The 23,839-nt window shown below is 46.9% G+C and overlaps 1 protein-coding gene across 3 annotated transcripts in view; it reads left to right on the plus strand.

Annotated features, from left to right (window-relative positions):
• Window positions 1-23,839, plus strand: part of LOC146821043 (uncharacterized) — a 366,698-nt gene that overhangs the window by 81,055 nt on the left and 261,804 nt on the right. For 2 of the 3 annotated variants that reach the window (XM_085611974.1, XM_085611975.1), the window contains exon 2: window positions 18,728-18,851. In XM_085611974.1, the coding sequence (XP_085468100.1) occupies window positions 18,728-18,851 (124 nt within the window). Of the gene's footprint in view, window positions 1-15,957; window positions 16,082-18,727; window positions 18,852-23,839 lie in introns of all 3 variants that reach the window. The other variant, XM_085611976.1, reaches the window with a different exon arrangement.

Consider the following 23,839-nt stretch of genomic DNA (forward strand, 5'->3'; position numbering starts at 1 on the left):
TATTTAAACTATTGGGTCTAAAATGCAATAATTTCACCACAATTAGAAAACAAATACATGTCAACAATGTCATCAGCATGGTTAATAAACCATATACAACAAAAGAGCCCTGTCGTGTTACGTGACAGATCTGCCTAATCTCTTCCCCACTACTGAAGCTAAGTGGTTATAAATTATAGATCTCTGGGTTCCATACCTTATGGGTGGAAGTTCTACATCTCAGCTGATGCAGCGCTCTTGTCTCAGGACCTTCGATCTGTGTGTGTGTGTGTTTTTTCAGAACCCCTGTCCTTCATTATATGACAAGATGTGTATTCACAACAGCAGCTGCATTCCTTTATTATGTCTAGCTGCTAGAGTCTGACTATGAGGAATAGCAAGGTACAATGTTGTTTGACCTTGCCTTGGCTGTTCGGACTAAATCCCAGGCAAAGAAGAAAATCGGAAAAACCTGCTGGTTCTTTGTGAAAATACATTGTGGCACAAAAGCAAGCATGATATTTAGTAACGTATACAAAACAAAAGTGGCCTACCACGTGCATAATTAGGTTAACATAGGGAAAACGACAATCAGCCATACAAGAAACACACAACAATGCTGTGAAAGTTGTTAGGGAAAATGGGGATGTAAAAGAGATGATTCACTAGAGCTGTATGATAAAAGTAAATTGAATATTAAAGCATGTATCCTTCTTTTGTAGACCCTTTTCCCCGCATGCCTACATGCTCTTGCGGGTGTCATTGACTTGATACCAGTAGAATAGAACAGGAATCATCAAAGAGTACATAGTATGAATTCTTTATACTTGCTGAAACTGATTGTCCTATTAATCACATCTGGGAGTAATCATCATCCAAAATGATTCCTCTTTTTGAGGTGTCAATATCTTTCAATGGCAGGCATGCAGCAGTATCACAGTAGTCCCCAAGCCGTCATAGTTTGGTGGGGCCCGAATTTTGTATCGGCAGAGCTTTTAAATTGTGGTACCATATTAAAAAAATGTAGAGAACAGAACTGCCACTTAATTTGACCGTTTTGGGAAATTCTTCAACCTTCTTCGTAACCTTTTTTTAAGAAGATGAAAATAATCAGGCTTTCTTGTTTTCAGTTTCTATTTTTGGTAAATTCTGGTGGTTTTTTTTCAGTGTTTTCAAGTGATTTTAATACCTTACAAAAACAGTGGTTATCAGTGGTTACACATTTTCACGCCATTAAAAACTACAGAAACAGTGTTTTTCCGGTGTTTATGGAACATTTCGCTTTTATTATTGCTTGCTTTCTGCACCGGTAGCGCATGGTATATAGACAGTGTAAGTATAGTGTATATGAGGTCCAAACAGATTTTTGCAAATTAAACTTATTGTAGTACACCATACAATACTTCTTCAGTGAGTCTTTGGTCATGTGTGCTCGCTCTTTCCTTCCCATGTAAACGTCTGTGAAAAGGCCCTCTCAACATTGGCACTTGAGATGTGCAACGCCAAAACAGGCAGTAGACAATTTGTTAACTCCAGCCATTGAGATAGCTTTCCATGCCAATACTGGTTCACTTGAAGATTGCCATTCTCAGGGCAGGTTCTGCAGCATTTGTGCTGATCTGGGCGATTATGCGCTCAGAGTTATTGAAGTGGTCAAAAATGAAGCCGCACTTTTGAAACTACTAAGGAAATTCCCCTTTACGGAAGGGATCTAGAACAGAGTACCACAGTGAGGTTTCATTGACTTCAAATGCCATTGATGGTGAAGGGACATTTCTATGCATCATTGCAAGCCATTTCTCATACATTGTAAAATAAAAGTTCCTGAATTGCTTTTCATCATTGCTTTGCTTAAGGAGTGCCAAGCACTCTAATATGGGACATGTTGCAGTGCCAAAGCCACTAAAGGTGTCGCCCAGCCTACTCTCAAGGAGATGTTTCACATCTACACCAATTATGCTGAACACTTGGCAGACAAGGGTGTTTTCAGACTCTAGTGTTTTATTATGTCCACTACGGCAGTTATGTTTTCCTGTAAAAATTTAAGAATGCAGTAGAGTGAACTTTTTTTCACATCACTATCAATATGTGACCAAAGATCCTCACATTTCTTGCCTTTGGCATCATCACTCGGCAACAATTCTATAAACGGTTGCCACATGGATAATATAGCATTCATAGCCCCTTGGACTGAGAACCATCAGCTAAGAGGCACAGTTGGGATGACTCTTTCTTTGATGCCACACAAAGCAGAAAATAATAAATATTTGCATTTTAGTTCCTGTGCATAAGAAAATATTGCACCAGAATGGACTAAAAAGTCAATAGCATTCCTCATTAACTCTGAAGATTGCAAAGATGCTTTCAGCATACCATCTAACAAGTGGCAAGGATCTCTTACAGGGAAGCACATCAGCTCAGATATCAATTTTGACAGGTCATCGCACAACTTTTTCACATACGTAGCTGTATCACTGCAAATACAAACAATATCACTCCAACTATGTTGAACTATGAAAGAACCTTTTGTGCAGAGCATCCCAAGTTACACTGCGGTCCATGTTTTCCAAAATTCTAGTGTCATGTTTTAACCACTATCCCAGATGCTTGGTGATAGCGCTCTTCTCCCATATACTTGTCACTATGCCTTGCTTTGAATGTTTAAAGCCTGAGGTGTTGGCAATTTGCCTACTATCAATACTGACTCACTAGAAACTGGAGGCTGATGTATTAAGGGTTTTTACCCTTTCTCTGTGGGTAAATGTGATGACACATATTAGGAGAGAAACCAGCCATTTTACCTATCAGTGAAAGAATCAAATATGATTTTGATATTTCCTGATTCTCTACAGTTTATAAAATAATTAAACAAAACCTAAAACATGCTTCTAAACTCTGCATCTTTAGACCAAAGACCACAGAACTGAAAAAAACAAAAGGAAGAAGAAACAATATTTTAGTGGCATCCCTAAACAACAAAAGTCAAGCAGAATAATGTTAGCCCAGATGTTCTTACTGCTAGCTTGTATAACAAAGTTACATTGTATTGGCCTCTTCAGGAAGAAAAAAAATGTCTCTTTCACTCCCTTTTTCCATTCTTTGAAGGGAATTTAGTTTGTAGTTGTGCAGGTGTTTTTTCAATGTTAATATGTTTTTACTGGTGAAGGCTATTTCTCTTCCAGTGGGGTTTTATCAGTTAGTATAGGTTTAAACCTAAAACCGGATAGCCTAAAAATAATGTGTCTACCATGAGGATGTTTGGTGAGTAGAGGATATATTTGGACATATAGGGTGGATCATCCTAGACAACAAGCCTGATGTTTTTAACATAAGATGGTAAAATCCTGCTTCTAAATCCCAATAAAGTAAATTTTATAGGCCCTTATAAAGACTGAAACTTGTGCATGTTTAATGATGTCTTGATTTAAATCTAAAATAGAATTGGCTGGACCCACAGCTTCACTATTTAGGATACATATTTTATGTGTGAATGCATATTTACAAACTTAGAGATGATAACAACGTGGACGGACCCATTAATGAATCTTTTAGTTTTACCAAATCAGTGCCAAGCACTGGAGCACAAAAATCCAGTGGATTTGTAGGAAGAACCCTCACCTACCAACCTAGTTGGTGGCATGCTTCATCATCGGGTTCCCAGCTGGGCTGCCAAGTGCAACCCAGATGTGCTTCAATGCCTGGGTTACAGCGGAGCAGTTTTTTTTTTATTTGGCAGTGTGGTGTGTGCTCAAAAAGTGACGAGGTTAAAAATGTCTCTAGGATGCCCAACCGGTAAAAGACGTATTCATTTTTGTTTAAATCTGTTTTTATTGTTTTCTGGTTTTTAAATTACAATATATCTGACATTTTCCAGAAGTCCATTTAAATTACACTAACTTGATAATAGCAATGCACTCAATACAATGGACAATCCTGGCTTTATTACGCATGAACAGACCCAGTGTCATTGATTAATAATCAACTTAACTCTGATAACACCCAACAGTTTGCTCTGCTTCCTGAGACCCCTCATTGTTACCTTGAATTGCCAGATACAGTACATCAGTTATGTCCTGTAGAATAACCCAACCCAGCAATATATGTTTTGTACATATCTGTGTGCCTACTCCAGTGCCCAATGCATGTAAATCGCATGGTTGGTAGCAACACCCAAGGGGGTTCCACCTGTGTCTAAATTAATTGACGGGGAATAGTTGGAGGGGCACAACAAATCGAGGACCGCTCAGCCCTCCACAGAGCTTGGTCGCCCCACTCACTGCTGCCACTCCTGCCTGCCTTTGCCGCCTCCTGCCTGCAGATTCCTTCGCTCGCTGCCCACTGCTCCTGGGAATTTCCCGCTGCTCCTGGGAATTTCCCGCTGCTTCTTGGAATTTCCCGCCGCTGCCTCCCTGCGGCCCCGCCCCCCTGTGATTCCATTCGCCGCCCCGCTCCCGCCACCCAGCTGCTCCTCCCTCCCGGCTCCTTGCTTATGACGCCCCCAGAGCGACCGCGCAGCGGACGCGCGCAGCGGGAGCGCCAATTGAGCGCCGAAGGTGCGCCAAAGGTAAGCCCGTCTGCGCCTGGACCACGCCCAGCGCCAGACCCCCTGGTCCTCGCCAGCACACCCTGCACATCTACGACGCCAAAACCCTCCACGCTCTCAACGCCGGCCGAAACACCGCCTGCTACCGAGCCACCCCGAGACGCACTCACGGACCCTTCACCTGCCTGACCTGCCGCTTCACCGGCCTCCGACCCAACACCGCACCTGCTAAACCGAGCCCCAGCAACAAACACCTGATGTGCATCCTGCTCAACACCCGCTCCGTTCACAGGCATGCCGTCGAACTCTGGAACCTCCTCGACTCGACAGCACCAGACATCGCCTTCCTGACGGAAACCTGGATGAACGCCTCCTCAGCGCCCGACGTCGCCATCGCCGTCCCGGAAGGCTACAAAATCACCAGAAAGGACCGCGTCAACCAGACAGGAGGAGGCATCGCCATCATCCACAAGAACACCATCCGCATCACGACCAACTCCGATGACACCTTCACCTCCGCCGAACACCTCCACTTCCAGATACACATCGACCCCAAGACCACGCTCAGAGGCACCCTCGTCTACAGACCACCGGGACCACGCACACAGTTCAGCGAAGACATCACAGACTTCGTCAGCCCGCACGCCATCAATTCCACCGACTACATCCTCCTGGGGGACCTCAACTTCCACCTGGAGGACAACAAGGACCGCAACACCACTGCTCTGCTGGACAACCTGGCCAACCTCGGACTCAAGCAACTGGTAACCACCCCCACCCACTACGCCGGCCACGCGCTTGACCCAGTCTTCTCATCCAGCAAATACGTCACCTTCAGCCACTCCACCAATCTCCAGTGGACTGACCACAGCTGCGTCCACTTCAGCTTCAGTAAAACGACGACCCACCACCACCCTCAACAAGCCCCCCGCAGGAGCTGGAACAAGATCACCGGCGACCAGCTCACCACCTTCCTCAGCCAGAACCCCCCACCAGCTCAACGGACCCCAACGAAGCCGCCAACAACCTCACACAGTGGATCACCAACTGCGCAGACGCCCTCGCACCACTGAAGAAGAACCCCCCCAGCAGACGCGGCAGCAAGAAAGCCTCCTGGTTCACCGACGAGCGCATCACCTCCAAGAAGAACTGCCGCTCCCTGGAGAACACCTGGCGCACCAACCAGACCACAGACAACATGACGGCCCTCAAACACGCCACCCGCAAACACCACCAACTGATCCGCGCCACAAAGAAGACAGCCTTCAAGGAACGACTGGACAACAACACCCACAACAGCAAGGAACTCTTCAGCATCGTCAAAGAGCTCTCCAACCCCGACGCCGGAAACAATTACATCACTCCCTCGCAATACCTCTGCGACTCCCTCGCAGCCTTCTTCCACGACAAGATCGCCAACATTCACAACAGCTTCGGCCCACCAACCACGAACCCCACCACCGAACCGATGCCCCCCACCGCCACCCTCCGCACCTGGACCCCAGTCAGCACCGAAGACACATCACGCACAATGAACACCATCCACTCCGGATCCCCTACGGACCCCTGCCCACACCACATCTTCAACACGGCCGACCACATCATCGCACCCCACCTCCGCGACATCATCAACGCCTCCTTCAACACCGCCACCTTCCCGAAGTGCTGGAAACACGCAGAGATCAGTGCCCTGCTGAAGAAACCAACTGCAGACCCCTTCGACCTCAAGAACTACCGCCCCATCTCGCTCCTCCCGTTTCCTGCCAAAGTCATCGAGAAGACCGTCAACAGACAGCTAGCCGCCTTCCTCGAGACCAACGGATCCCTCGACCACTCGCAATCCGGCTTCCGAGCCAACCACAGCACGGAGACCGCCCTCATCGCAGCCACAGACGACATCAGATCCCTAATGGACAACGGGGAAACTGCGGCCCTCATCCTCCTGGACCTCTCCGCAGCGTTCGACACTGTCTGCCACCGCACCCTGTTACAGCGCCTGAACAACACCGGCATCCAGGAGAAGGCCCTGGAGTGGATCACCTCATTCCTCGCCGGAAGAACCCAGAGAGTCTGCCTCCCCCCGTTCCGGTCAGCGGCCACCGAAGTCATCTGCGGCGTTCCACAAGGGTCATCGCTCAGCCCCACCCTCTTCAACGTCTACATGAGCCCCCTCGCAACCATCGCACGTCAACACAACCTCAAGATCATCACCTACGCCGACGACACCCAGCTGATCCTCTCCCTCACCAGCGACCCGGACGCCGCCAGAGCCAGCCTACACGAAGGGATGAAAGACGTCGCCGAATGGATGAAGAACAGCCGCCTGAAACTGAACTCAGACAAGACGGAGGTCCTCATCCTGGGATCATCACCCTCCGCCTGGGACGACTCCTGGTGGCCCCCCGCCCTGGGAGCCACCCCCAAGCCAACGGACCACGCACGCAACCTAGGCTTCCTCCTGGACTCCTCCCTCTCGATGACCAGACAAGTCAACGCCGTCTCGTCTTCATGCTTCAACACCCTGCGCATGCTTCGAAAGATCTTCCAGTGGATCCCCACCGAGACCAGGAAGACGGTCACCCAGGCCCTCGTCACCAGTCGGCTGGACTACGGGAACGCCCTCTACGCCGGTACCGCCGCCAAACTCCAGAAGAAACTCCAACGGATCCAGAACGCCTCAGCACGACTCATCCTGGACATCCCCCGACACAGCCACATCTCCGGACACCTGAGAGACCTGCACTGGCTCCCCGTCAACAAAAGAATCACGTTCCGACTCCTCACCCACGCACACAAGGCCCTCCACGACCTGGGCCCCAAGTTCCTCAACAGCCGCCTGACCTTCCACAAGCCCACCCGCCAGCTCCGCTCCGCCAGCCTCGCTCTCGCCACCGTCCCCCGCATCCGCAGAGCCACCGCCGGAGGAAGATCCTTCTCCTACCTGGCAGCCAAGACATGGAACTCCCTCCCCATCCACCTCCGGACAACGCAAGACCATCTCGCCTTCAGGAAGCAACTCAAGACCTGGCTGTTCGAGCAGTAGCGTTCCCCCCCCCCCCCCCCGCGCCTTGAGACCCTCCGGGTGAGTAGTGTGCTATACAAATGCCTATGATTGATTGATTGAGGATCTCACAGTCAAGGGGGGGAGGGGAATGGCCATAGCAGGCCTTGGATGGGAGGGGCTGGGGAAGTGGGGGGGACGGCACCGTACTCTCCACTCGGCGCAGGTGTCTCTAATAAGGTAGTGGTCGCCGCCCCGCCATATGTGTTTTGTATGTCGATCTCAGTCATGTGCCCCTTCAACCCCTTCGGGCTCACCTTCTGATGCTTCTGATTGATCCTGCCAGTGTGTTCTGTAATCTGATAGCCAGTGGCGTAGGCATGGGACACAATACTGTTTCCGCAACCCCATGGCGTCCTCGCTACGAAGTGCCACACTTTCTGCCTGCGCCCAACACAACACGATTGGTACCAGGCTTTGGCTGCTGGGGGGCTAGGGGATTTCCAAAGACGAGTGAGCAGGCGCAGGCGCTTGGCAGTTATGAGGCCCAGGTCTATATATCTAGACTTCACCTTGTACTTTTTGGATCTTTGGTGCAATCCTTATATGCATGATTCCCATGTCCAGTCCAGGGTGCGTCCCGTGCACTTAGCAAGCATGTGGTGACTGAACCCCAATATGTTTGGATAACCGTACACGACCACAGCATGTGTAGTAGGTCTGCCCCGATTTCACCGCATCTTGCGCAGCGGGCGTCATTTCGGTCAAAATACTTATTTATGCGCTCCTGCGTCCGATAGGCTTGATGTATTATATAATACTGAATGAGCCGAAACCTGGCATCACGAGGGATACGTGTGGGGCTCTCAAGTATGCTGTCCCACTCCTGATCCGTGACGGGTTGCTGCAGATCGGAGTCCCAATGGGCAACGAGAGATGTCAGTTGTGGTGCCGTGTGTATTCTAAGCGACTCCGCAAACCACTTGGTGAGGTGACGGCCCGTGCCCAACTCATGTAAATATTGTATCGTTAAGTGGGTGGCAGGTTCTTGCTTCACATCACCCCACAACGCGCTTAGCGTGTGCACTACTGCGGCATGCAGCAGGAACTGACCTTGCGACAATCCCGAACCTTCAGCCAGATCCGCGAACTGCATCGATTGCCCATCGTTGTATAGGTCACTTAACTTCTTCACGTCCACCTCCTCCCAATGTGAGAGTTCTGTACTAGCTACTGCCCCATACCTCCTGGGGGCAGTGAAGGCGCGTATGGCAACACCCAATTCGTAATGCGAAGACTAGGTCGGTAGCACTGGTATGCCACCCATACCTGCAACTGTTTAGGCACTCTGCCCTTCCGACCCGGATGGAACAATGTCACTACCTGCGAATGAGTAAGTCCGGGCACCTGTGTCGTAGAATCTTCAAGATGGCGTGCGCTTAACCATCGCGCCACCCATTGGATTTGCGCCGCTAGATAGTATTGCTCCATGTTTGGCAATGAGAGGCCTCCCCGGCTGGTCAGCCGGTACATCTTGGCTAATGATACTCTACTGCACGATCCACGCCAGAAAAACTGTTACATATCAGATTCCAGGTTTTTAAAAAAAGGCGACCCTAGCAACAATGGTAATTTCGTAAAATAAAATAGTAGACATGGCAGGACAATCATCTTCAGTAGTGCTACTCTGCCCACATCCGTGAGCGGTAAGGCACCCCAAAAGGCCATCTGTGCCCATGTCGACGTGGCAGCACGTACCAGATTGCCCTCAAGGAGGTCTGATTCATCCCTGTATATGAGAATCCCCAAATATCGGTACGCTTCCAATTGCCAATGCACAGCCCCACCTTTAATAACTAAACACAGATCAGGAGTGGACGCAGCGAAGGGGTACAAGCACAGTTTTCCCCATTTTACCTTTAGGCCTGACACCGAGGCAAATCGGGATAGCGCATCCTCGATTACCGCGCATGATTGCCCCACATCCCTCAGATCTATATGAGCAGATCATCTGCATATAATGAAACTGCATGGATGTCGACTCCTAAGGGGATTCCCCACTCTTCCTGTGTGCTGTGTAGCGTCTTAGCTAGAGGCTCGATAGCGAGCACAAACAACAAAGGGGAAAGTGAGCTGCCCTGCCTCGTGCCGCGTTCTATGGGGATTTGCCGTGACACATATGGGCCTGTCCTGACTCTAGCGGTTGGGCTTGTATAAAGTAGCTTAACTAGACCCAAGTACTTCTCACCCAGTCCATATTTACGCAGTGTATTAAATGGAAACTCCCATTCCAGCGTGTGGAACGCTGCCTCCAGGTCTAGCACCAGGCAACCAGCCTGGAGTAACGTGCCACTCGGAAGAAGTGCCATAGATTGAGCGACGTGCTGCGCGCTGGCACAAATCCGTTTGGGTCTGCTTGTACTAATTGCGGTACTAAGGGGGCCAATCTATTTGTTAATATCTTATCTAGGACTTTATAGTCCGTATTAAGGAGCGCTAATGGTCGGTACAAGCCTATTAGCTCCGCGTATCTGTTAGGTTCAGGTAGGTACACAAGCAGGGACTCACAGAGTGTAGCCGGGAGTGCTCCCTCTTCCTGCGCATTTTGATACATTGCAAGAAGGCATGGTGCCAGGGTCTGTTGATAGACTTTGTAATATTCAGCCATCTGGGCCCGGTGCCTTGCCTGTGGCCAATGAGCGGATAGCACTTTGCACTTCCTCTAGCACAATCGGCTCACGGAGTTCGTATTTTTGTTCGTCCGTGAGTTGGTGTAGGTTCAAGGGAGCGAGAAAAGCCTCAATAGCTGATGCCGCGATGCAATGCAGCGACTTGTACACCCTGGTGTAGTGTGCGGTAAACTCATTATGTATATCATATTGCGTGGTGCGCAGCAGTCCCGAAGCGGGACGCAACTGCAGCACGGGTAAACATGTCTGCTCTTGACGAATCATACGAGCCAGCAATCTGCCCGCTTTGTCTGTTGCTGTATGTGTGTGCGCAGTGTGTGAAGCATAATTTAGATAACACAATCGCTCTATCACCTCTGCGCGCTTTTGACGCTGCATTTCTATGTCCCGCTGCACATCAGCACCTTGCGCCAGCTCGGCCTCTAGTCGGGTCAGGGCGTCCTCAACTTTCTTGACCTCATCATCCAGTTGTTTCCTTACGCTCCAACCCAATCCCATGCAGCACCCTCTAACCACTGCTTTTCCCGCATCCCATAGTGTACCTGTGTCTGTGACTGACCCTGCGTTAGTTTCGAAGTACGAATCGATCACGGTGCCCACTGCCTCTCTGAACGGGGGATCCTCCAACGCCAGCGGCTGTAGTCTCCACAGCCAAGTGGTGGGCCCTTTGTAGTCGCCTCGTAGCGTCATTATATGTGAGCTGTGGTCGATCTGCATTTTTCCGAGGAAGTCCGCGCTAAGGCATTTGGCCAATAGGGGAGCGCTTGCGACAAAACGGTCTATACGAACATGCAGTCTGTGCGGGTGCGAGTAATGCGAGTACAGTCGTGTCTGGGGGTGGAGGGTCCTTCATATATCTGAAAGGTCCCATCTGTGTAGCCATTCTCTCAGATTTCTAGCATTGGCTGTCTCTGTGGTCTGCAGTAATGGCAGAAAGCCACTTGTCGAGTGTAGTGTCCAGTACTGAATTAAAGTCACCTCCTAATAGCCAGGGGATCTCGCACCAGCGTGATAGTAAGCCTGTCAGTGTGTGCCAAAAAGCCCCCTGTTTTGTGCTCAGGTCATATATAGACCCCAGCACTACTTGTGCGCCGTGAAGGCGGCCCTTTGCGAACACATATCTGCCTTTAGGGTCTATCGCAGTTTCTTCCGATACAATTTGAATGCCTGGCCTCATCAAGGCACCGCTAGTGTAGGCCGAGTACCCCATGGCTAGAATTTGACCTCCCCACCTCTGTTGTAACCTACGGATTTCTGGCAGCGAGAGCCCCCTAACATTCCAGGCTATTACGTTTGTGGGCGTCATAGTGTATGAGAATGGGTATGTGCAAGTGTGCGCTACGCTGCATCGTAGAATATATGGCAACTGCTTGCTGCCTGCTGGGTACGTGTAGTAATACTGGCCTGCTCGGGTGTTGTGATCCAAGCATCGCAACAGGGAGCATCCCATATGTATTGCGCTCTGCATGTATGCTTCTACCGTGCTTCTACCGATGATGCACAGCTGCTACTTAATACTTGCGTGTCCACATAGTACGTTTTAGAGTTACATCAGATCATCTGCAGTCGGAGGCGCCACAGCCGGAAGGGACTGCGAGTCATCATGGACTGTCCATATGGTCTGTGAGCTATCTTCGCTTAGTAACTGTTCAGAGGAAGCATCCGTATCCCTACTACTTCTTCGGTCTCTCAAGTTCGCTACGGCCTGCAGTGCGTCCTATCTCTCCTGTAGCACAAGTTCACGGCTAGGAGCCGTGCTTGACTGTGTTAGTGGCTCCGTCACTCCTTGTTTACGTTTGGTATGACGACCCCTGCGAGTGCCCGGCCATGGGCCCACGTTACGCTGTCTCTGGCTCGGTATGGTGGTCCTTGGTCTCCAGCCACTCCCATGCATCTACCGCTGTACTAAAGAAGTGTGTGGATCCATCTGCTACCACTCGCAGTCGAGCTGGGTAGATCAGGGAGTACTTTATATTCAGGTCTCTCATTCGTTTCTTGACAGAGGGAAAGGTGCTCCGTTGTCTTTGTACCCCAAGTGCATAGTCCAGAAAGAAGAGGACCTGTGAATTGTCTACTTTTATCAAGTCCATTTTCCTGGCCTCTCGTAACACTGTGTCCCTATCTTTGAAGCACATGAGTCGGAACAAGAAGGGCCATGGTCCAGTACCCGGTGGTGGGCTACCCGACGGCACCCTGCATGCCCTTTCCACCGCAAAGGGAGAGAGCGTACCAGCGGACATTAAAGACTGAAACCAGGCCTCAGTGTACGCCACCGAATATCCGCCTTCTGTGCCCTCCAGTAGTCCCACCACACGTACATTGTTCCTCCTTGACCTGCCTTCTGCATCATCCAATCTGCGCTCCAGAGAATGGAATTTGGCTGTGAGGTGACGCACTTCCACGGTCAATTCGTTGGTCTCTGGGGCTACTTCTTTAACTTCCTTCCCAAGATCACTGACTCTTCCTGTCAATTTCTTGTGATTGGCATGTAAGAGTGTGAAATCCGTTGTGACCTTGTCAATTCAGCCTTCCAGCTGTGTAAGAGTCTGTGTTAGTGATTCCTCAAGCTGCGTGACTGCCTGAAGCACAGAATCGATTTTGGACTCCAGGGTAGACGTCTTGGAGATGCCCGATGCCTCGGATTCCTGATCGGACTGTGTTGGAGCAGATGTCAAGCGCACAGGCACCACGCCTGTACCCGTGCGTTGTCTGCCATGCAGGCCAGGCGTACCGTGAACTGGGGTTGGGGTCGGGTCATCTGGCCGTGGGCCCTGTATCTCCTTACTCTCCTGGGGGGTCTCTCCTTCACGTTGAGGTAGGCGCTCGTTGGTCCGGAACAGCGCAACTGTCTGTGTGACTGCCCAGCTCTAATCACATGACGGGCACACGCACCTGTTGTATGGCCCTTTCAGTGTGCCTCCGACAGTGATCTTGTGGTTCCTAGCGACACACGTCTCTGCTGTGCTTCATGGCGTGTTCTCAGGTGGCTCCCATGTGTAACAGATACCAACGTGCAGTTCGTCTGAGTCTGAGATGCGTGAGGGCTTGGAGCTGGCAAAATATTCTGACCCTGTCTCTACGTCCTCAAGGCATATCACTGGTCACGATGTGGGCGTCTGGGTGCTGAGCGTTGTCACCACTCACATTCGCATGGGGGTGTTGCTATTTCCCTGCGTCTTTGGACGTCGCTGTGTATGGTCTGGCAGAGAGGACCCGGTGCGTTCCAACACTCTGTGACCAATTAAGGGCTACACACCTCCGCGGGCCGGGGGGAAGATCCTCAGCCGTCCATATTGTCCCTCTTGCTCAGCAGGCTTGTATCTCTGTGCTCCATTCGGACCCAGCCCCCAGTCACCTCTCCGGGCCCTTTGCGTCTGTGGTGCATCGAGCTCGCGTAGGCCTCAGTGGAGTGCTTATCTCCGCACACAGTGTATACCACCTCCACTCACACTTGCTCCAGGAAGCAGCAGTCGCTCTGCCCTCAGTTCCCCGGGCCAAAGTTAGTCCCCAGCCCCTCCTCAGCTCGCAGGTTGATGCATGGCAGGGCCCATAGCGTTAGTGTCACGGCCCGTTGCAACAGCTATCCAGCAGCCACTTCACCTAGCTACCCAATGTACCTCTTGTGGCTACTGCTGTAAAGCTCTGGGCAGGAAGCGCCTCGCACACGCTCCTGTCGCGGTGAGGGGTCCCGGCTGATGTGTCCACGCCGCGTGAGCACGTCCAGCTGTGGGTCGGGTGCTCGTGGCGATTCCAAATCAGATCAGCGATGCAGCATTCAGGGCTAGATCTCGTTGTCTTCACCTCCCTTCAGAGGCTCCGCAAGTACCTGAAGGCTGCCCTCGCTCCTGCGAGGTGAGTCGGCCGAGTCACAGCCCCAGTAATCGCGCGCCCTGCGGGACCGCTCAGAGTCCCAGTGTGGCCTCGTAATGCCTGTTCCGCACAGGCATGGATTCTGCGTCTTCAGCGGAGCTCAGCTCACCCAAACTCGGCGTGTGGAGCCGCAGCAGTGTTCACAGCCCAGCAGGTGAGGTTTAATTGTCCGATGGTGTTCTAAAGTGCAGGATAAATTACGAGTTTGCGGGCTAAGGGACGGAGCCTCGCTAGAGTGCGTCCGCCATCTTGGCCGGCTAGCCACGCTACCTCTGGGAAAAGATTTATTTATAGGGTCCTTGGACACCTTTAAAAACAAAGCGGGTCTATAATGAAGATGTTAAATGGGTCTTCGATATCCCCTAAATACTGGTCGACATGTTTCAGCCTCCCCAATAGTAATGAGGTTTTCTTCATGACCAAAGAACGGTTCACACAGTTTTTGGCTCTTCCGTGACCGTGCCTACTTGTGACTACGCAAGGAGCTCACTCACCTAGAGACATGCACGCTGGCACCCAGCACCATGCATGACCTTTTGCTTAAAATGTGTGTCTGTAGTATGTCTACATATGATTGAGGCGATGTAAATACAACCTAAATTCCGACTCACGACATGTTGTTAATATAATGTGAAATTAAGAAAAAAATGTAAACAAAAAAAATAAATCCGACTCACGAAGTGCACCAGAATATTTCGGTGAGCACATTATGTGCGTAAGGATAATGAAGCCAAGCAAAGAGTCATGATAATGCTTCTTTATATGTTGTGTATGTCCTTTATGTTGTATATTTTTCTCTTACAGATTTCAACCAGTCGGTGGGTCCGTAAGTACGGCTACACCAGTTCACGTTCTTTGGTCCTGAAGAAAGCCTCATTACTTTCGGGATGCTGAAACATGTCGACCAGTATTTAGGGGATATCGAAGACCTATTTTTCATCTTTTATTATATCCCTGCTTTGTTTTTAAATGTGTCCTAGGACCCTATGAATAAATCTTTTCCCAATTGGGCTTCGTAGAGACATTTTTAACCTCGCCACTTTTTGAGCACACACCACACTGCCCAATCAAAAAAAAACGCTCCGCTGTAACTCAGGTGTTGAAGCACAGCTGTGTTGCACTCGGCAGCTCAGCTGGGAACCCGATGATGAAGCATGCCACCGACTAGGTTGGTGGGTGAGGGTTCTTCTTACAAATCCACTGGATTTTTGTGCTCCAGTGCTTGGCACTGAGTCGGTAAAACTAAAGGATTCATTAGTGGGTCCGTCCACGTTGTTGCATTTATTGCCAATCAGTGGAAGAGGACGCATCCCTCTTTCCTTCCTCGCTCTCTTTTTGATTCTTTCCCATTATGCAACTTTCCACTTTCTGCAAGAAAATCCTAAACTAGACAAAATTCCAGTGGTAGAATTTTCTTCCACACAGTATGCCGGGGAAAAGCTTTCCAGTGTACTTCTTTTCAGCTTTAGTATTTTTCTTCAGTAATCGGAGGACGTTCCTTTACTGCTGAACTTCAAACCTGGCAATTTCTGATAGGAGAACACATGGAAATATCTGTACCTGTACATATATTTTCGTTTATCATCAAACCATTATGACCCACATATTAACAGTGTTTCAGAATTTTAATGGGTGTTTATGCAGTTTTATTTCATCCTGAATGTTTTGCCCAATTCTTTTTAGCTTGCATAAAAGCCTTTGTTCATTGATTATATTCATACCACGAGTATTCCTGCCTATGCTGAAAGAAACGGAATGGGAAAAATTGTAAAGTTGATGGTGAGAGGCTGAAATCTTCTGTTTTGTTCGAATTGACTCTATCCACGATACATGATCTTTCACTTAATTAAGTTGCTGAGTTTCTTTTCTTCCAGACTACAGCTTTCATTGATGTCTCTGCCTACTTCTCCAAAGAGGAGTGGGAACTGTTACATGAATGGCAGAAAAACCTTTACAAGAATGTTATGAAGGAAGTACACCATGCCTTAATCTCGCTAGGTAAACTATTCTTTGTATATCAACAACAGAAGAAGGGGGGGGGGGGCAAGGAGCTAATTAAGGTCCAGTGTCCATGCTCCTTATATCTATATCTAAAACACACAAGAGGACACTGTTCCTGTGGCGGGGTGCAAAATGTCATCCGTACGCCTGAAAACAGGGAAAAAAATAAGGAGGAGGAGAGGGAAAGAGTCCTAGGTGTAAGGGACCCACTGGTGAGAGGGAAAAACACTTATTGCCCACTGATGCCCACACACACACACCAAGGGGTGTCATGATTCAACATCGGGCGTTTGCTCCTCGCTGGGCCGGCGCTGCAATTCCCAACGGGTCCCCCGGAGGGTCACTTTTTCAGAGATCTTTTCAAGGACTGCCGGATGGTGCATGCGGGCGTGAGGGGTGTGGGTCCTATGAGGAGGGTGATATAGATGCGTGCAAGAAGGTGAAAACTATTTAATCAAGCAGCGGATGTATAAAAAGATGTACCCTTGGCAAATAATAAGCTCATAGATAAAATATTGCCCCAGAGGTACGTTATGCCCGGGTGTCATAGGTCAACATGTTTAGCGCAAGTGTCGCCATAAGGGTCGTCGGTGCTTCGTCAGGACCAGAGTAATCAAATTGTGGTGAGATGCTCGTGAAATAAAATACCCTCTATGTAAGTCAGGGCGGGGCAATAACCTGTATACCCTCAATGTGGCTACAGCTGAATGGTGGAAACCGCTCCTGATCAACACCTAGGAGGAGAAAAAACAGGAAAAATCACAGGCATGTGCATCAGTACAACTTGATGCATCATAGTGTGCCACTGCTGTGTGCACATCAATCACATAAAAAAGGAAGACAGATATACGCGACATGTGAATGAAAAAATGGCACTGAATAGAGCGCTGGCCCTGTGCGGCTTCTCAGATGTGTATAACGGATGCCTAGCACATGCGAACGCCATGGAACATGGACGTCGCAGATGTAACCCTGCCAGAAACCATCAATATATCCACAGAAGGCGCTGTGCCATAGGTTGGGGAAACCAAAGTGCCAGGTACGTACCCATAAACGGCTAGTCAAACATGTGGCAGGTTTGATAGGGCCCCCCCCCCCCCCCCGAGATCATAAATGAAGACCCGGGGGTTAGGAAGAAGGATAACACCTGTAACCCAAATAAACTGCCACATAATATATGCTGCCCACAGATATCGACACCCCTAATGTCAAATTACAGAACTCACAACACAGGGTTATCGATTCTTATGGTGTCCTTACCTAACACTGCAAAGAAAGTCACTCCACTGGCTAAAAGCGATGGACGCCTGCACCTTACCGGGCTAAAAAGAAAACAATATATAGACAGGAATAAACAAGCAAAAAATATGAAGCAGACATTGTCCTGAGCGGTCTCTGCTCGGTTATCTAGTCCCTTCACTCACACATTACTTACAGTTCTGCCCTGGTGCTAGCTCCTATGCACCTACCCCGTGCAGGCGACTGACGGTGGTAAACTGGTTGTTGCAGAGCACGAGTCTGAATATAGTTACGGAATCTGTGTAAGGGTGGTTTTCCTTTCCGGGACATCTTGTTGAGCTGACACAGTATACGCATGCACTGGTACCGGTCTATGGTGCGCGTGCGCACAAAGGGAGAACTACTCCCCAGTGCCTACGTATGGGCGTGCTGATTTAGAAGTCTGCTTGTAACTGTAGTTCTTACAGCCAGGCAGAATATTGCAAAGTATGTCTAGATTAGCATTCATAAAGCGTGAAAATGCCGGCATAGAGGATCTAAACTGTTTGACGCACGATATCATTTCCCTGCATTATCGTGAACCTCCCACGCAATGCGGTACCAATAGTTACTTCAAACAAAGCAGGAACATGTTTTTTATGGTGACTGATTCAGGGCAAACTGTTGTGCTGTAGAAAGTAGAATGTGCGGTTGTGTTTGTATAGCTGGTATCAGTATATGCGATGCCTGTTGAATGACTAAGTCCTGTCAAATGAAAAAAGGTTGGGAGGGGGCTAGAGGATTTTTTATTGGGAGTTGGCAAATTCCAGATGTCCTGTGGACCACTGCCCCATTAACCTCATAATACCAATACCAAGAGGGTATTTCTAGGAACTCTACCACAACGAATGCACCGAGTCCTGAGTTGTCTCCCAATATCAGAGTGGTAATGCCATGTATACCTGACGAAAAGAGAGAAAAAGAAGGAAGTAAAGTATTAAGGTCCCTCGGCTGGGCCGCCGTGCAAAATCTAGATCAACAACAGAAGAAGGAGGGGGGGACCAAGGAGCTAATGAAGGTCCAATGTCGATGCTCCTTATATCTATATCTAAAACACACAAGAGGACACTGTTCCTGTCTGTACCTGTACATATATTTTCATTTATTATCAAACCATTAGTACCCACATATTAACAGTGTTTCAGAATTTTTATGGGTGTTTATGCAGTTTTATTTCAGTCTGAATGTTTTGACCAACACTTTTTAGCTTGCATAAAAGTCTTTGATCATTGCTGGAAGAAATGGAATGGGAAAAATTGTAAAGTTGATGGTGAGAGGCTGAAATCTTCTGTTTTGTTCAAATTGACTCTATCCACAATAAATTATCTTTCTCTGAATGAAGTTGCTGAGTTTCTTTTCTTCCAGACTACAGCTTTCATTGATGTCTCTGCCTACTTCTCCAAAGAGGAGTGGGAACTTTTACATGAATGGCAGAAAGACCTTTACAAGAATGTTATGAAGGAAGTACACCATGCCTTAATCTCGCTAGGTAAACTATTCTTTTTAACTTACTGTGGCATGTTCCGTTTCCTTTGTCCACAATTTCAGTATTCTCAGTAATTTGTTTGATTTAATATCTCTAATCTGCCTCTTAATATTGTATCACATTTTTTACTTCCACAGAATTTTTTCAGTGGTGTTAGATAGTACGTTTGGATGAGTGAAGGGACAACATGAAATATTAGGCATTTAATTTAGACGCATCTTAACTTTAGAACACCTCCTCTGTACAGGAAATAAAGCATCACATTTTATTTCTCATGGTATAACTTTAACCATCTTATGTGATTCAGTTATATGATGGAGAATGTCAGAGTCACCCGATGTAAAGCCTTGATTACATTATTGTCATGGAGCGACAATTAATTATTATTTGCAAAGCAACCGGACTAGAGGAAAAAAATGAGATACAGAAAAAGAACACACGAGTGTCAACTGTAATAACTGTGCCTCTCTTACAATGTGCGGCCAATGTTTTATTTAATTGTGAATGCAATTAAAAGTTTCCCTTCTGTTCTTCTGTATGTCACTTCTGTAATGGAACTCCCATTAAATGGCAATATTATATTGTTCCCTGGCTCTTTCAACTGCTGGATGGCATAAGTAGCCTGAGCTGAGCTTCTGATCAAACCTAGGTATAGAAATGTAATAAGTACACTTATGCATTTTCTCTTCTTGATTTCATCAACATAATAGCGAATCACCAATAATGGAGAAATCACCTTAGCAGAGTTAGTGAGCAACTCCTTCTCATATTCTATGTATCTTAATGGTGCCCTACCAAAATTCCAAGTGCAGATACCATTATTTTGTCAAGATAAGTGTCTGTGTGTCTCCATATATGTATATATATATATATATATATATCTATATTTACAACACTTAACTTCACATCAATGTACCATGCCGATATAGGTATAGTGTAATTAAGAACAGTGAATCTACATTTGTCTACTTATTGTTACCATACACAAAAATCGGAGGCATCTGAATTGAACTCCAAAATGCAATTACTTTAAGTTTGATGATAATAAATGTACCACACAAAATCCTTATTTCATTAATTCATAGTTTACTTTATCATCTGGTTTTGACAAAAAAGCAATACATGATGTATGCCCCAAACTCTGAATTATATTAATAATATATAAGCAATTATGAAAGGAACAGCCAGAACATCATTCCCAAAAGATATCCAAAAGGATAATTAGAATGCAGCAACATTGATTTTTCATGCTAAGACAGCCAACGCATATTTTGCACCTCCTGTCGCTTTTTCATGGCTATAGTGAAATAAGACATAAATCAACATCTTCATATAGTCAATAAAAAAACATAGGTTAAAGCTTAGTTATAGTTAGGATAACGTATTTCCCCAATACTAACTAAGTTTACACTTCACAAACTTTTAAAGTTATAGTTATAACTTTCATTTACAATTTATCCACCACCTTCAAATTATTATAAGTAGCGGACCTCATTACACACTCTTTTCAGCTTGCTAACCAAACCACACTAACTATAACTGCCCACTCTACCATGCGCTGTGTTGTGACAAATATTGTCATTTAAGAAGTTCCAAGTGTTATGAATCTTATGATTGCGCATGCTTTAAGTGATGTACTATGCAAGGGTATAACCAGGGCATGGAAAACAGTGCATGGAAAATGCATGAGCTATATAGTTAATCTAGTGTCGCGAGTGAGGTGTCAAGACTGTGTTCGGAGGTGCGTGACTTATAGTAATATGAAGGTGATGCGGTAATTATCAATTGAAGTTATAATTATATCCATAACATTTTTTATGTTTCTGTATTTTAAGTTGTGTTTGTATAGAAAGAATACATAAGGTATTTCCAACTATCAGTAATCCTTAACTTTTGTTTTTCATTGTGTTAATTGTTTTTATTTTTTAGTAAAAATGTATTTCAGATCGCAATGTGGAGTGTCATTGATCAGAGTGTTGTAAAGTGAAGTGGAGTACAGTACAGTGAAGAAGAATGTCGCAGAGTCTAGTGTTGTAAAGTGGAATAGAGTGGAGTCACATAGTTTACAGTGGAGTAAAGTGTTATGCAGTGGAGTGGCGTGGTGTATTGTGGAGTATCGTAGAGTGGAGTGGTGTGTTGTACAATGTAGTAGCATGTCGAACAGTAGAGCAGAGTGTTCAAGTGGAGTGTCATGAAATCGAGTGTGGTGGCGGGGAGTGTCATTGAGTACAGTATATAGAGTATAGCAGAGTGTGTAGATTGTAGTGGCGAAGAGTGGAGTTCAGTGGAGTAGGGTGTCATAGTTCAGTGTTGTCGAGTGTAGTGTCATGCATAGAGAGGCGGAGAGTGTTATACGGTATAGTGATGTACAGTGTAGTATCATTATTTGTGAGAACCCAGTTCAAGGCGAGTGATAGTGTTGTCTGGTTAGTAAGATGAAAAGAATGTGTAACGAGGTCCACTAGTTATAATTATTTGAAGGTGGTGGATGAATTGTAAATGAAGGTTATAACTATAATTCTAGAATTTTTAAAGTTTCTGAAGGTTAAACTCGATTTGTATAGGGAAAATAAGTCTTCCTTACTATAAGCTTCAAGCCTGTTTTTTTTCCATTGCTTTTAATGTTTTTTTTAAATTGTTTTTAAAAAGGTGTTTCAAATTGTAGAGTTCAGTGTTGCAAGTGAAAGTTATGTGGAGTGTTGTACAGTGGAGGAGAGGAGAGGATTGTAAAGTCTATTGTCATAGGCTGGAGTTTTCTAGGTTGGAATCAAGTGGAGTAGTGTGGTAGCATATCGTACTGTGTAGTAAAGTAGTACTGTGTAGTTAATTAGTGTAGTGGCATGGTGTCTCATATAGCGGAGTCAAGTATCGTAGACTGGAGTAGCGAGTTGTACAGTGAAATGGGGTGCTGAATATTAGGGTGTCTTAGACTGTTATAGAGTGGTGAATTGTCAAGTAGAGCGTCATAGAGTATAGTGGAGGAGAGTGTAGTGGATTGCCGTGTCATTCAGTGGAGTGGTGTATCTTAGACAGAGGATGAGTGGCATGTTATACATTGTAGTACAGTGGCTTAGAGTGGATGGGCACAAAGTGGAGTAGAGTGTTGTAGAGTGAGGTTGCATATAGTGGAGTAGCGTGTCAGACAGTGGTGCGGCTTTGAGTGGAGTACAGTACAGTGGAGTGGACCAAAGTATCATAAAGTGGAGTGTCATGTCATAAAATATAGTCGGGTGAAGTGGCGTAGCATACAGTTGAGTAAAGTGTCATAAATTGGAGTAGTGTGTTCAACAGTAGAGTGTAGTGGGGTGTCGCACAGTTTTGGAAAGTGATGCCGAAAACAGTGGCATACAGTCTAGTTGAGTTTTGTAGAGCGGAGTGGTGTCCAGTGGATTGGCATACATTGTTATACAGTACAATGGCATTGAGTGGAGTACTGTGTCAGAGCACAGTTGTGTAAAGTGGGATGCAGTGACATACAAATAGTTGCATATAGTATAGTGGACTAGAGTATCCTAGAGTAGTATGGTGTACAGTACTGTGGAGCAAAGGGGTTTAGACAGGAGTAAAGTCTCGGAGAGTGGCTTTTTTTAAAAACAAACTTTATCGCATTTTGGTGATTCATAAGCATATCATACACATCATGGTGAGATGTACTTCAGACGGGCAATAGACCATACAGTTGACAGTAGTATTACATCCACTATTATGTTCTACATATCGCAAAGCAGAGAAAAATGAAAATCCGCTAATCAGCATAGCTGGATTGGGGGCGTGTACAATAGTTAGCAACTAATCAGTCATGGATGACATGGAATAAGGTCATTTTGCCACGTAGATGACCCACAGTAATGCAAACATACCAAACATCACATCCCTATAAAAAAACCTCCTTCCCTCTTCCCCAAACTTGTCATCATGATACTGTGTCTTGTGAGTGGTGTGCAACTAAGTAAAAATATTTGTGTGGGGGTGGAACTTAGTTTTCCTATATCTCAAGGGGGCTTGGTATGTGTGTCATGGTGTGTTGTGAAAAACGTATTGCAACCTGTTGCACATAACAAAGACGTACATGATCATCAGAGGGTTGCATTTAGTTACTGTTTAGGGACAGTCACAAGGTGTCCTGGGACGCAGGGCAGAGTGAGTGGCACCAGTGGGGGATGTGGAAAAGGTTATACACCATCCAGATCTTGAGACTTAAAGGATTCAAGCAGTGCATCCCACTCCATAGCGATGGGGTGCTTAGGTAAACCCTGATTTCTCTCCCTTCCCAAGGCACAACTTTCGGCTATGCTCCAACGCATCACTTCCTCATGGCACTGAGAGATGCAGGTGTCACATGGGACTTCCAGCGTCTTGTCAAGAGGCGTTTTGCTAATAATGGTTCTAAATCAACAAAACGTGCTGTAACTCTGGAGCCTTTAGATCTAGGGTATACTCCGATAATGCATTATTATGCAGTATTCCAGTGGTCTGACCCAGCCAGATCCGACAAGGCAGTCCAAAGGGTCGTCCAGTTAAAAGACAGTGAAGCGCCGGCCCATAGCACGTGTAATAGGTCCTTGCCTTGTGCGTGACAACGGGGGCAATTGGAAGAGGCAGGGGTGAACATATTTTTAAGTTTTTGTGGCATGAGGTATGCTCCGTGTAATTTTGAGAATTGTATACATTTGAAACGGGAGTTGTGGGAGATTCTGCTGGGGTATTCAATAACAAAGACCCATTCTGTATCATGGAGACTATGTGAAAGGTCCTCTTACTATTTGGCTCAGTGGACGGTCAGAGGCACAGCTGGGTGCAAGTGCAGACAACTGTATAACCATTTAATCAGACGTCGACCGTGACCAAAAATATTCATCGCTTGAATACATTTGTGGGTAGCTTGTTCGGATACACAAGGTGCCCAATGTTTGCGGACATATTGAATAGTACTAGCATGTGCCAAAAAGAGCGTCTCTGGTAGTCCATGAGCCTGAGTAAACTTCTATTGG

The sequence above is a fragment of the Triturus cristatus genome, chromosome 6 (genome assembly GCF_964204655.1).
Source record: "Triturus cristatus chromosome 6, aTriCri1.1, whole genome shotgun sequence".
Classification (NCBI taxonomy): Eukaryota; Metazoa; Chordata; class Amphibia; order Caudata; family Salamandridae; genus Triturus; species Triturus cristatus.